The following is a 14,902-nucleotide window of genomic DNA, read 5'->3' on the forward strand; positions in this document are numbered from 1 at the left end:
TAGCAGGTGAAGCTCTGGGTATGTTCTGAATGTTTTGCATTTGTGCAAGCCAATTGCTTAAGCAAGTAAAAAGGGCAGGGAAAAAAATAACACTTTAAAATATTTCAGCATCTAGCAATTGCTCTTTGTGAGCATAATCACTGAAACTATTAAATCACAAATGCATGGGAAAGTCATGGAAATTGATCACCTGGTCAGAAGGTGTGGGAGTACATTCACCTTTATCTTGAAATGATCTCTTTAGAGAGAATCAAGTCACTTGATAGCGGTCATAATATGGTCAGTACTTCAAAGAATACTGCAACAGGAAACTAGCGAGGGAAAAGAAACTGCCAAGCAAACAATGTCATGGTAACCAGATCAGGGTAACGGCTAAACCATAGTGATATGCACTACTTTATCAGGGCTGAGCAAGCAATCTGAATCATTCAAACAACCATGATATGCCTCATAAAGGTTCAGATATTACGGCATGATGAGAAATCAAAGAGAAAATGGTCTAAAAAAAATGTAGCATGAAGCACAACCAAAAATGCTGAGAAAGATTGTTTGATTTCATGGTCCAACAATGTGATTGGTCTGTATCATAAAGCATTGAATCAAAGGTCAAGACTGTTTTACAAAGGTCAAAGTCTTTTCTTTTATTCACATAATAACTCTGGAACATAAAGGTGCATTACAAAGTGTAAATATTATGTAAGACTCAATGCAGAGCAGAAACACACAGAGACATGTCGAAACATGTCAGCAAAAAACAACATTTCATACCCCACAGATCAGGCCGTGATGTTTTCATGGAGTAAAAAAAATGCTTGTGATAGGGAGAGAGAAAGAAAAACACCGATCAGATCATACTAAACTCTCCTCCCAAACTCAGTTTTTCTGTATCTCTCAGATCAGACGGAACACACAAAAACAGGTTTAGCCAGGCATGCAAATCATCAAGCCTTGAAACTCAATAGAGAACTTCCATTCCCACCTCAATACTCACTCCATTAAATGATTCTGAGAAAAACAAAAAAGACAGAGAGAAAACTTGACCTAAGTTAATCGGATGCTAAAGCAACACTTAAGGAGGTCTGTGAGTTGCAGCTGTTTTGGCATCTCCTCAGCAACAGCTGGAATGTTCTCATAAATGGGTTGGAATTTAGAGTTTTTTTTTCTTTATTGCTCATCCAACGTATTGAGATAAGAAGGAAAGGTGAGTTAAATATTAAACGGTCTAAACCAGCTAGGAGCTTATCTGTGGTATTCATCACGAACGCATACAGTGCTAGAGAGCATCAAAGTGTGAGATCATGTGAAGATAGTCACCAACTGCAGCATCCCAACATGAAAAACAAAAACAAAAGCCGTAAACGAGATTGAAATGCTTACATCATCAGCATAGTTTCCTAGATTAAGTACAACGGGGGCACAAAAAGTTTCCTACACCTGCAGAGCTCAAGGGTAAAAACAATTACAGGGCACTGGACCAAAGCTGTCCCTGTAGAGGAAATGAAAAACTTGTTATGAGCAGAACATGTATTTAGATTATCCTCAGTTTGAAACAAGACTGGAAATCTAATTTGTCAGTACAAGCAAAACACTGTTGCATATGAGACTTGTTTAAAGGGATAGTCCACCCAAAATATAAATCCTGCCATCATTCACTCATCTTCATGTTGCTCCAAATCTGTAAGGCTTTCTACCTTCTGATATCTGAAGAACTGCATTTTTTGGAGGGGTCCAAAACAACATTGGACCCCATTGAAATTCATTGCTTGCATGGACCAAAAAAAAGGTTTTGTGAGCAAATAATGAAAGAACTTAAATTTTTTGAACTATCCCTTTAGCATAATGCGTTCATATAATAGAAGAGAGGTGTATAATATCAGCCTCACTGTTTCAAAACACCAAAATATACAAATGACGTTCACAGAAAACACACAAACCCAGTTGTGGATATATATGTAAGGTTACAAAACAAGAAAAAAAAAATGTACCATCTGATGCAAGTTTACGTATTTTAGTTATAAAAAGAAGTGCTTTTTCACCAGCAAAGAGTGCCACCATTGTGAGAGACCAAGGTCCTTAAAACAATCTAGCCGCTAAAAGGCTTCTGGACCAGATGAGACCCTCAAGTGAGACTTGTGTTTGAACAGTGCAGCAATAGACGTATTCCTTTTGACATTCACCTTGGTTGTCGCAGGTCTTGTGGACAGGTTTTCTGGCATTGCTGGACTACCACTAATGCGTTTTTGTGGTGCACCCAGAAGCTCTAAGATGTCCCGTTGTTCATCTTTGCTCAGATATTGCCACGGTCTCTTCCCACTGCTGTCCCTTATCCGCACATCAGCTTTGAACTTTTGCACCAGGAGCCGAATGAGTTTCTTATGGCCATGAATGGCCGCCAGGTGAAGCGGCGTGTAGCCACCCAAGGTCTTTGCGTTGACATCCAGGGTCATCCCGACTTTGTTGACGCCGTACCACAGTGTGTTTAAGACTCGGTGGTCGCCGTGTTTGGCGATCCAGTGGACGACGGTGAAGCCGGATATGAAGTCTCGCTTGCTCAAGAGGTTTGGATCGTCTCGGAAGAGAGCATAGATGTCGGTCCATGTGCCTAATGCCGCTTTGACAAACCAGTCGTGTTCTCTGGGGTCAAGAGGGATGGAGGAATGTTTGCTGCTGAAGGAACCATCGTGCACGGAGGTTGATAAGCTTCGTGTGGATCCAGCAGGCGATGAAAGTTCTCTGGAACTTTGTCCTCGGCTAGAGGACTGCGAGACTAAGTTTCCCATGCTTAGAGTCGAGGACAGCAGCTGGAGACGGTTGTGCCGCGCTGAGATGTTGTCCTCTGGGAACGGCTGATCAAGGTCTTCTCCGAGACTCCGACACATGCGACTCCGCAGACGGGACGTCAAGCGGCGGACGATGGGTCCGCGATGGGTCTCTGGCGAACTGCTTCGCGTAGACGCCCTCGAGTCCTCGTCGACAAGGTGACCCATCGAGTGGTGCATGGGTGTGACGGTGCGACTCTGTTGATGGAGTTGCGAAAGCAGTCTTGCTTCCTGAGTGCGACGCAGGAAAGCGCGTACATCGTTCTCATCTTGTCCTGGGACAAGTCCCTGGTCGCTGGACCACTCATTGCCAAGTGGCCAACCGGTGTCGGGCGGAGTAGAAGAAGGGGATGGGATTGAGACGCTATCACGACTTGAGGATAGACTCGATGGGCGACGGATCTGCAGGTACATTGCAGGGTCGTCAACGAACAAGCCGTGAGGCTCATATTCGTCCCGTTCCTGAATTGGAAATCCATTAAACCCTCCGTTTGGTCGTAGTAGACTATCATTGCTTCGGCTTAAGCCAGCTTGGTTGTACGTCTGGGACTGTATGTGTGGAGAAACAGGGCGGTCCAGAAGGCAAGGTGAAGACTTGTATATGTGAGGCTGTCCAAGGGCCGAGTGCAAAGGCCATTCTTTGATGTGAACGTCTGAGGTGCTTTGCCTTTCAATGGTAGGCGACACTCTAACCTCGTAGTAAGCACAATGTGCAGGGTTGACGAAGGATTGCTCGCAACCATCTGCTTCCCTTAATTGTCTCTGTTTGGCAACGTAAACACCGTTGTGCTCCAGCTCTGTTGCCTCCCTGGTTGCTTTCAACTCCCATGGCTGTTGTTCATAGCTCTGGCCGCTCCCATTTGAGCGACTGTCCGTGTCAGATGGGGTTGGTTTCAAAGGGCAGGTATCGTTAACCTGTTTCTCACAGGAAGTAGAGACAGAAGGTTGTTCCCTCCCATGTGGCGGTGAAGTTCTGACAGCTTTCTCAAAACTGGGAGTAGAATCGTTGTTGGTGAGGATACCAGCAACTGGCAAGATTTCAGCGCGAGTCGGGATGGTCAAAACAGCTTGTGGTTTCCCACTCGCTGCTTGTTTTGAGTCTCGTTCAGGCTCTCGGTTCTTGGCGACGTCTCCGAGATGCACACGGTATTTTTTCCTCAGCACTACATGAGACACCCCCTCCTCCTGCCTCACAGTCGCCACGGAGTTCACATACCTCTTAAACAACTCCCGGTTCTGCTCTCTCTCCTCGTCCTCCCGCAAAAACCGCCTGTAATGGGTTAACAAGTCCGCGTTTCGCACCGTCCCGCCGTTGTTGATGATGAATCGCAGCACTGAGTCTTGTGTGAAGTCGGTGGCCATGCTCGCGCCGTGTGTATAATCTCTCTCGTGTTTTCGCGCAATCAAACTGAACTGAAGGATCTGACAAGCGGTTTCGCCTGTTGAGATTGTAACTCCGCCCACGGGCTCCTCTCTCAGTTCCACCTGCATACCTGCGGGCTGCATACATCTAATATCTATCTATACATGAATGCATATTTAAAAAAAATAAAATGTGTTTGTTTTAACTGATCAAATATAAGTACTGCTCAAAACTCTTGTAGTTGCACATATTCATAATTAATGTTATGAACTACACCTGTGTGAACTTGATGACAACTGACTCCATCCACTGAAACATACATAAATCCACTAAACACTGACATTCATGCAATGAAAATATAAACAAAGTTGATGGAAAAAGATTCTGAAGCATTATTTATTTATTTTTATATGAAATGCACCATACAAAAATGTAATATCAAGAGGGATATTGCCATATGTGTTACCTGCAAGATCATGTGTTATTTTCACATATAGCCTATACGTTCCAGGTAAAGTTCGTAACAAAAATCCCCATAGTAAAATTTACTAATGTACATAGGTCTATGTTAATATCTATTCTATGGTTTTAAATTTAGCAACCATGTCAACAATATATATTTCATATATGCAACTATATTATAACATATATACAGAAAATCTGTATGTTTATATGTTTTTGTAATAAATGTTTTAAAAACACATGTATATTTTATATTTGCTTAATATCAACATGTATTGACAGGTTTTAGAATGGATATACATGTAGATGTCCAAAAATGTATAAGTATTAAGGTAAGTGGTTGCACACAATTTATTTTAGCTCTAGGCTACATTTAATTACATATATATATATATATATATATATATATATATATATATATATATATATATATATATATATATAATGCATTTAAATAAAAAAAAAATTTTATTTAATTGTAGTTAGTATAATTTGTTTATTTTTATATTTAAAAAAAAGTAAATTCAATGAATCAATTTTTTCAGTGTAAATAAATATATAGACTATATTTTATTGGCTAGATGTATATGTTAATATATGAAATTGTTCTAATTTCTAATAGGTTTATACATGTTTTTACATCATTTAACAATATATTTCATTAATAGAAATGTGATTTATGTACATATTAGATTTGCATATGGGCAGCCGCAGAAACATTTCATTGCTCTATCTGTGGAAATTGCTTTAGGATACCTTATTAGATAAAACACAGCAGTTGCAGTAATTCAACAAATTCTTATTTAAATATATAGCTCATATATATCTCAAATTCACGTGTTATTGTAGGCTTTAGATATTAATTAACCTTTCTTCTGCAACTCATCCATCATCCATTAGCTAGCACATAAATCGTACACAGAACACAACAGATGACGCAGAAGTCTGACCTATGATCCCTCAGATTCTTTCTTTTGTTAATGAGTGCAATGAGTCCACAGTAAAGATCTCAGGTTTCATTGTTAACAGGGATCCTTTAGCACAGCATTACTTCTCCACAAACACACAAACTCAGAAAAACGACAAGACAAGAGCAGCTCAGTAGAGATTTTCATTTATTTGAGCATTGGGAGGTTTCTCAGCAGCAGCCCGAACCGTCATCAGCACCTCAGAGCAGGAGAGAGAGTTTTCGGCAGGAAGGTTATGATCAGCAAAGGAATGGTGACAGTCTAAAGCTTCTTCTGTTAGTTCAGAATCGTACGCACTTTATTCTACTCATTATAACAGTTACATTACTAGGTTTAGAACAAGCGACAAACAGATCATCTAATCATGTCACACCATGTGTGATCTAATGCCACGGACAACACTAGCTCATCTTTAATGCTCAGTATAAGGAAGTGATAGGGACATTATCACCCTTCAAAAGCTCTCTCTCTCTCTCACTCACACACACACACACACACACACACACACAAGCAATCAGACCCAGCCGTGAACATGAGAGTGTACATTTGAACAAAACAAATATACATCTTCAGAAATGCCACTCTTTAACTAAGGCCTTAAAAAAACAATAAAAATAATAATATGCAAATATATATTTATTACTGTAAATATATATTATTATCAAATTATTGTTTTATTAAAATAATTTTATATTATTTTAATAAACATTTTAATTAAAAAAATAATATTTAAAAGCACTCAAAAGTGTTGACCAAAAAAAAAAAAAGTGAGAAAGGACAACAGTGATGTAGTAAATTGGAAACTAAATTGGCAAATACATATAAAAAGAGACAAACAGGAACAATACCAGTTTCCACAGATGGAGGGAAAATATTTCTACTTTTTTTGCAAACATTTTTCCTTTATATATAGATTTTTTTCTGCTTTTTAAAAAGCCTTTTATGTTTACGCTTATGAAATGGCATCATGCACAGAGTATGTTTTTTTTGTTAGTATTAGTATCTCTCTTGCTCTGAGGTGAACCGATGAACGCGGCTGCTGCGGTTGTGTGATTGTTTAGCTGTTTCCTCTATGTTTCTCTGACCGGTTGGAGAGGCGGGCAGGGGGAGGAGCCAGCGTTCTGCTGTGTCACCGGTAAACCCTGCCCTCCTCCCACCGTTTCGCCAGTGCACGTGGGCGCCCCCTCCTGGGGACTCTCCTCGTTGTACAGGCGCTTGATCCCATCGAAATACTCGTCCACCTCCATGTGTTCCACCTTCCGCTTGGCCGAGGACTTGCACGCGCGGGTGTGGGTGGTGTTTGGGTCAAAGGGCGCTGTCGGGGCAGGGGAGACGTGCCAGGGGGGCAGGACTCCCCTGTCCCGAGGCTCCGGGGCGTTCTGCAGGGGATGGCAGATGTACACAGTGTTAGGAGGCAGGGAAGCTGTGTGCGTGGACAGGCAACGTGCAACCAGCTCTCGACAGCCAATCAGCTGAGAACTGTCGACCTGAAAGAGAGGAAACAGAAAGAAAATGATGATGATGATGATGATGATATACACTACCGTTCAAAAGTTCAGGGTCAGACAGTCTTTTATTCAGCAAGGATGCATTAAATTGATCAAAAGCGGCAGTAAAGACATTCATAATGTTACAAAACATTTATATTTCAAATAAATGCTACTCTTTTGAACTTTTTCTATTCATCAAAGAACCCTGAAACAAATGTATCTGTGTCCACAAAAAATATGAAGCAGCAGAACTGTTTTCAACATGGGTAATAATCAGAAATGTGCCTTGAGCAGCAAATCAGCATATTAGAATGATTTCTGAAGGATCATGTGACACTGAAGACTGGAGTAATGATGCTGAAAATTCAGCTTTGCATCACATGAATAAATTAAATTTTACAAGTCTTATTTTAATTAGTAATAATATTTCATAATATTACTGTTTTTACTGTATTTTTGAATAAAAATGCAGTTTTGGTGTCAAAGTGATGCTATTACAGTTTTTATTTATATATATAAAAATATATATAAGTGAATTTCAAATGAGAAATTCTGCCTCTGCAACTTTTTTATATTTTATGTTATTTTATTCAAGTTACAAAAACAAATTTTTAATGGTTTTAATTTCAGTTTTCGTTAACTATAATAACTCTGTTACCAACCTACAACTTTTAAAAGACTGCATATATCACATTAAAAGGCAGCAATGTTTAATAAAGAGTCATTCATATTTTAAAACTGTTTCATTGTTGTTGACAATGTTGGTTACTGAACCTGTAGATTTAATGATGCATGACACTGTAAACTTGAACTGTGGGAATTTTTTTTTTTTTTATTTATTAACTGTATGACAGTCATCACAGTAATGTGAGAGGCTTTTGAAGGTCTGTATTTTTACTTTCGCTTTGAGCTCATTGCTGGCATTGATAACTGACTTTGCTCTGGAGAAGTGACTGACCGGGCCTCTCTTGACTTATGATAAGAGTTAAAGAGCCTACAGAAAAGCAAACATGTGAGACAGATTATACACGCTACTGCGGCTTCAACGTATAGTCTGAGCACATGAGTTCAATTAAACACTGTGCATGAAAAGAGCCTCTGTAAAGAGGAATAATGAAATAACTGGATCGTCACAAAACATGACTGACGCTGAGACCTAAAGAAAAAGTGAGAGCAACCACAGATCAATGTGATCTTCCTGAACACTTTTTTTTTATCTGTTTAATGAAAGTGTTTGAATCTGATCTCCTGATTTTCCCTCATTTTTTTATTTTACAAAGTTCGATACACATGAACTCTTTTAATCCTATGAAGCCTGCTGTATCATATTGGAAATGCAAATTCTAAAGTCTCTAAATGATCAGACCTTTGCTGAAAAACCTGCTGCACACAATCTACTACATGCCTTCTGTCGTCTGAGTTTATACTTTTTTCAACAAGGTGAAAGCCTTAAAACTAAGCATTTAAATATCATCCAAGACATATTAATTGGGAAATATGAAGTGATAACTGATTTTTATACGCATTTTATGTAAGTAGCCTGTTATAGAGGTCTCATTGATTTACATTACAAACAATCAGAATCACAAGCTTCACAGGTTTAAAAAGCACTGTATATTTCCCAGATGACCACTGCAATCATCTCAAGACTAGTCGGACAATTTGGAGCCACTGAGCTTCATCGGTTCTCACCTGTAATCTGTGCAGCAGGTCGACAGCGAGAGCGAGCCAATCAGGACAGAGTTTCTCCAGCTCTAGCGTGATGAGGCCGAGGGACAGCAGTGAGCCGCGCACCTGCAGCAGTGCATTGTGGGCCAGACAGTGGAAGAGCTGCTGGGTGAGCAGAGCCATGTGCTGAGACGGGTTCAGACCCGCCAACGCCATGTTCAGCCGCCCGGACTTACAGCTCAGAACCATCGCATGGAACTATAGAGAGATGAATAAAAATCACTATTTTTGGATCTCAGCACTTAATCGGGTGAACTGGCAGTCCTTCAGCACCCACATGGAGAGCCAGGCTATTAACAGCAACCTCAATATGTCAACAATGAAGATCCTTCCTCAACACCAAAAAAAAAAATCATCTTAATTCATTCCTCCACAGAGTGTCCAGAGACTGGAAAACATCTTCTGTATTAAAAAAAAAACATTTTACTTACAAAGCACTTTTTAATACTTTCTTTTAATAATCTTTGAGATGTATGCGTGCTATCTGTGGACAAACTTATCCAGACATCCATTCAATTCTAGGTACTGTCAGAGAGCACTGGATATGTTAAAGGAGAGTTCAGCGTCTGTATGTAGAGCTGCAAAGTTTGCATATGTGCTTGAGAGGGCATGCACTCACGATGTAAAGGAAGTCCAGTGCAGTGGCGGAGTGCAGGTCCCAGTTCAGCTTATCCAGAACAATCCTCTCCATCCGCAAGATCTCCGACGGAGAACAGCCACATTTGCTGCTGGACGCCAGCTCTCTCAGAGATGGGATACGCTGCAAAACACATATTATATTAGTTATTTATGTTAGGTTGGATCTATAAGCATGTCCAACTTTATCTGTATTTATACAGTATACATGTATTGAGTTATATATATACACTATATAGCAAATCTCAATTTGATTGCTTTGCATAATATTTACTGCAAATCACTCTGAAACAATGTGTACTGTGATAAGTGATATACAAATGGATTTGACTTTACATTAAAAGCTTATGCAGACAGAAGCATCCACAAAAATCTGATCTGAAACCTAATAGTTAAATAATGGCAAAACTTAGGAACTTAATTATAGTAACTGCTTCACTATGTTTAAGCCACATCATGTGGTCAGCTCTAGCCAGAAATGACTTTAAAGGGCTGCCAGGAAATAATCAGATTAAATATTAGTCCAACTTCGGCACTTTAAGTAGAAGCCAGAAGCATAGAAATCTCAGTCGTTATATTTCTACAGATAATTTCTCACTTCATGAAGCAGCTGAAGGCAATGTTTGTCATCCTTCAGTCTCAGTAAAGGACACTTTTACTGAAGGCTCATCAAACTGGGGCTGATTTTAGACTTGAGACGTCAGAGATGTTTCATCCAGGGTCACCGTTTCCCACAGCAAAATGTAACTTATGCTGCATAAATAAAGCCACAGAGACCCACGACGACCGATGCTGACCATGAAAATACTCTGTTGCTTCTTAGAATAACAGACATTGTACATTATACAGCATATTAATACTGCATTCACCTCATCTTCCTCACTGGTCTTAACAGCCAGGAAGAAACAAGAGATGGCGATACAGCGCAGGTACTTCGGACGGGCCTGAAAAAGAGTCCGAGAGAGTGATCAATAATGGTACTGCATCTCGTGCACTTTTAAGCCACAACGACAAATGGCAAATGTTTCTCACACACACACACACACGAATGCATTTCCTGTGTTTATTTCCTGTTCATTTAAATGCCAAGGCACAATAACTAATCAGATCTGCAATGACTGACACATATTTGTATCTAAAAATACATCAAGTGCAGTTTCAGTTTCTCTAAAAAAAAAAAAAATAAATTTAGATTTGTCACTGTAACCCTTTTGATGTGCTAAAAGAAAACGGCAAAGAGCAAAAAAACATCCAATGTGGTACAATAAAACAGCTCAGCTAAATAGTGACCTAACTTTCTGTAACGCTTACCATTACATAACAGTCAAAGTTCTATAACAGAGCAAAATAATGTTTATACTGCACACAAACGTTCACTGCATCTCAAAAGCACTTATGCTAATCATACAAAGCATGATAACTTTAAATGCATAATTTATTATGCAACATGCATAAATTTAAATGAATAACATGCACAAACTTTAATGCATAAATTATTATGCACAGCATCCACAATTTAAATGCATAAACTATAATGAGTGAAATGCATACATGCATAAATTACAATGCATAACATGCACATAAATAGTATACTGAATAACCTCAAATGCATACATTATAATGCATAAAATCCTAAATTTAAATGCATAAATTTTAGTGTAAGAAATGTATACATGCATAAATATAAATGCATACATTTATAACCTTATATACACAATTACATCCTATATCATGCCAAGTTTAAGCTGAACTAGTACACAGGCTTGAACAGAGGTGAAACGCAGAAAAGAAAGAGAGAGTATTATTATAATTGTTTTTAAAAATAGGTGTTATTATGTGAAGTACCTATCATGGGCTGCAATTAAGCCAGCCAACACGCAGCTAAAAGCTGTTATGGACAGCTGGGTAATGGAAAACACCATAAACCCACAATCATTGACTGGGGCAGAAGACCTTGACCGGTCAGACGTTTTTAAACATTACCTTAATGGCAGAGAGGAAGCGATCCAGGATGCCGATGGCCAGGCAGAGGGTCTCTGGATAGAGCTTCAGCTGGGAATGAACATCCCTCAACCACCGGACGGTCTCATCATGCTTTTCAGGGGAAATATCTGTATCCTGAAGAAGAAAAAATGCATTTAATTAGATACATAACATACAGGATTGCATATGCATTAATCTAAACTGGAATTAGCCAAATCGGACCCCTTATTATTGTCTATTCGATCAGACTCGGATGAACAGACATTTATTAATAATTATAATGCATTTTATCATCAACTACTACCCCAAATTATACCATATTATTTTACTTCTACTTTTTTTTTAATTTTCATTGTCATTTAGTTCAACTTGATATACTAAACTTACTAAAACTAAAATAAAATCAACAGAATATTTAAAAATGAAAACTAATGAAAATGACAAACACACCAAAAATTAGTAAAACTTTAAAATTAAATTGAAACATGAGATATAAAAATAAAAATCAAAAACTAATTTACACAAAATTATAATAGTATCTCAAATATACTAAAATAGCATTGATGACCTACAATAAAACAGCCCGGTTCCCGTCAGGACAGACTTCTGACACAGTTTCACGTGTGTGTGTGTGTGTGTGTGTGTGTGTGTGTGTGTGTGTGTGTGTGTGTGTGTGTTACAAACACAAATGCACCATATATAGTCATAATACACAGAACACTACATCTAGAGATATTTACACAGCATCATAAAAGTGTACTAATCCCAGTGTCTCACTGTTTACCAAATTACAGATTTACATACAATAAATCACACACATTCTGCAGCATCGTAAGAGACCCAAACTAAAGCACATAATAACGATGGCAGTATATTGCAACATAACTATTCATATATGCACAATGCACTTACACAGAAACTACCTTAATTTATCTGCATAGCTATCGGTCTCTATGTGAACCAAACAAACCAGAGCTATCAGCTGACAGACTCACCTGGTTGGTAGGTTTCTTTGGCACGTAAGCCTTCCATAGTTTGGCTTCCCTAGAAACTGCCTTCTCTAGAAGAGACGACAGCTTCCGGCTTTCCAGGGGCAGGGTGAACTTCATCACGAACCCTGGAAAAGCCTACCTCCCCACTGGATACAGCTACCTGAGCGCAGAAAACACGAAACATCTCAAAACAGATCAAATATAAAATGTCATACATCACAAGGGATGTCTGAGCTGCCTTGAGAATCTGATTTATTATTCAGTCTATTTTTCATCACAGTTCTTTATTTTTCTTGCTTAAGTAAACTGTTAAATAAGCAATTTGTCCAACCCGTTTTAAAAATATATATCATATATGTACTACAACATACATAAAATATTTATATGTTTTATATGTATATGTTTTATCATTCTTCAGAATCAGCTTTATTGCCAGTAGGGCTGCAAAATGATTAATCGCGATTAATCGATTCAAAATAAAAGATTATGTTCACATACTATGTGTGTGTGTACTGTGTATATTAATTATATATATATATATATATATAAAAATGCACACACATACATGTATATATTAAGGAAAAATATAAGTATATATAATATAATGTATGCAAATATATATTCATTTATATTTATATTGTGTTTACATACAAATACATATTTTTTTTAATATATACATATATGTGTGTGTATTTATATATACATAGTAATTATACACATATAGTATGTAAACATAAACTTTTATTTTGAACTAATTAATCATGATTAATCGTTTCGCAGCCCTAACTGCCAGGTATGTTTCCACATACGAGGAATTTTTTTTCATGACAGAAGCTCAGCAGTGCAACAGAATGACAGCGACAGAACAAAAACACAGTTAATAAAAGAATTAAACAAAAAATAATAATAAAAATAAATAAATAAATAAAAACAGAAGAAGTAAGGAATAACAATATACAAATTGACAATTGTATGTGCAGGTATATTCCAATAGACAGTTTTGTATGTACAGGTATATTATGTACAAATTAAAATGTAGACTAATAAAATAAAATTTAACTATATATATATATATACACTCACACACAGTAAAAAGAGTAATGTTATATATAACTTAACTTAACTTATTATAATATATATATATATATATATATATATATATATATATATAAAATTTAACTTAAATATATATATATATATATATATATATATATATATATATATATATATATATATAATACAGTAAAAAGAGTAATGTTATTATATATATATATATATATATATATATATATATATATATATATATATATATATATATATATATATATAGCCATCTTTCCTATCGTTACTGGTTATGATTCAAATATAATCATTTTAATTTCATAATTTAAACTCAACAAACTCTGATGATGTAAATATACTGATGATGATCACGATTTCACCTGTTATTTTAATTAAGAATGAGAACTGATTGACTCATCATCCTATTCGTGCTATAGATGGAATATGGTGTATAAAAGAATAACACCAGTATTTTTTAGTGTAAACAATTACATTAAACACACCAAACCCCACATCATCATCTCAATAGGAAATGTTGATACAGTGTTGACGCAGTTTACATTTGGTAACTTACGTATTAGCAACCTAGCTACACAGCGACATATCAATATACACGCAATCCCACACACCTAGCTACACAGAGAAGACAAAAAAATAATTTTGTGTGTATATTTATCTCCAGTGTCGCTGGTTTAATGAGGATAGATGGTTAAATATGTCCATAAAAGCTCTCAGAAACGGTTAGATTCTTACCTCCCCTGCAAGGTTGTGGGAAACGCAGATCATCCGGTCCATTAAACTGAGGTAAAATAAAGGAGCAGATCGGATTCTGTCATCTTTTTAAGCTTCCAGCTTCGCCTCCATGTTTGCCGTGAAATTTGATGGGGGTTTTAAAAACTAAGAGGGGTCCTTCCAAACTGATATTAAAAATAAAATGAACGGAATATAGACACGAACGTCTACTTCCGAGGAGGAGACTGAGAAGGGAAGAACCACCTTCCGCCGACCTGCTCACCGCACACAGACAGATACACCGATAACCTTTTCTCATAAATTAAAAAAGATCAAGAACATTTGTAAACGGTTGAAAGTGCTAAAGTACAACATTTAAATTTGATTTTCATTTTCAACGGATTTTTTTATGAATTCGGTAACTGTCATAACGGAACTACTTAACCTGTCGAATGGATTTTGGAGTGTAGCTCGTACTGTAGCAGAGGGACTACTTTCATATGCAATCCTATTCAGGGTCTCAAGATGACACAGAAATACATAAAACATCGTACAAAATAGATATATAAAAATATTAAATGTCTGAATAAATTATAACATAATTATAAAATTACAAACTATTTTCCCTCGCGGATATTAAGCTTTAGGAAGAAAGCTAAAAGTTTAA

The 14,902-nt window shown here is 37.3% G+C and overlaps 2 protein-coding genes across 3 annotated transcripts; both read right to left on the reverse strand.

Moving 5' to 3' along the window:
- Positions 1 to 615: 615 nt before the first annotated feature.
- Positions 616 to 4,413, reverse strand: LOC109045894 (ankyrin repeat domain-containing protein SOWAHB-like). The gene is made up of 2 exons (XM_042748254.1): positions 2,178 to 4,413; positions 616 to 1,486 (listed from the first exon to the last, which is right to left on the reverse strand). Exons 1-2 carry the CDS (start codon positions 4,323 to 4,325, stop codon positions 1,460 to 1,462), a joined length of 2,175 nt encoding a protein of 724 aa, XP_042604188.1. The 5' UTR covers positions 4,326 to 4,413; the 3' UTR covers positions 616 to 1,459.
- Positions 4,414 to 5,742: 1,329 nt separating this feature from the next.
- On the reverse strand, positions 5,743 to 14,497 carry ccni (cyclin I). 2 transcript variants are annotated; one of them, XM_019063708.2, is made up of 7 exons: positions 14,257 to 14,497; positions 12,445 to 12,601; positions 11,450 to 11,584; positions 10,336 to 10,410; positions 9,450 to 9,590; positions 8,795 to 9,028; positions 5,743 to 7,099 (listed from the first exon to the last, which is right to left on the reverse strand). In XM_019063708.2, exons 2-7 carry the CDS (start codon positions 12,556 to 12,558, stop codon positions 6,683 to 6,685), a joined length of 1,116 nt encoding a protein of 371 aa, XP_018919253.2. In that variant the 5' UTR covers positions 12,559 to 12,601; positions 14,257 to 14,497; the 3' UTR covers positions 5,743 to 6,682. The 2 variants fall into 2 exon arrangements, with proteins under 2 accessions (XP_018919253.2, XP_018919254.1); XM_019063709.2 differs by lacking the exon at positions 10,336 to 10,410.
- Between the last annotated feature and the right edge of the window lie 405 nt (positions 14,498 to 14,902).

This window comes from Cyprinus carpio, chromosome B21, assembly GCF_018340385.1.
Source record: "Cyprinus carpio isolate SPL01 chromosome B21, ASM1834038v1, whole genome shotgun sequence".
Classification (NCBI taxonomy): domain Eukaryota; kingdom Metazoa; phylum Chordata; class Actinopteri; order Cypriniformes; family Cyprinidae; genus Cyprinus; species Cyprinus carpio.

What these genes read in the sequence shown, in the direction of transcription:
- LOC109045894 (XM_042748254.1), bottom strand. Translation starts at nt 4,325, where the DNA reads ATGCAGCCCGCAGGTATGCAGGTGGAACTGAGAGAGGAGCCCGTGGGC. An exon ending in CAAGACCTGCGACAACCAAG is followed by an intron (nt 1,487 to 2,177) that starts GTGAATGTCAAA and finishes TTTCCTCTACAG; the next exon opens with GGACAGCTTTGGTCCAGTGC.
- ccni (XM_019063708.2), bottom strand. Translation starts at nt 12,558, where the DNA reads ATGAAGTTCACCCTGCCCCTGGAAAGCCGGAAGCTGTCGTCTCTTCTA. An exon ending in AGACCAGTGAGGAAGATGAG is followed by an intron (nt 9,591 to 10,335) that starts GTGAATGCAGTA and finishes TGTGTTTTGCAG; the next exon opens with CGTATCCCATCTCTGAGAGA. An exon ending in ACCTGCTGCACAGATTACAG is followed by an intron (nt 7,100 to 8,794) that starts GTGAGAACCGAT and finishes CCTCTCTTTCAG; the next exon opens with GTCGACAGTTCTCAGCTGAT.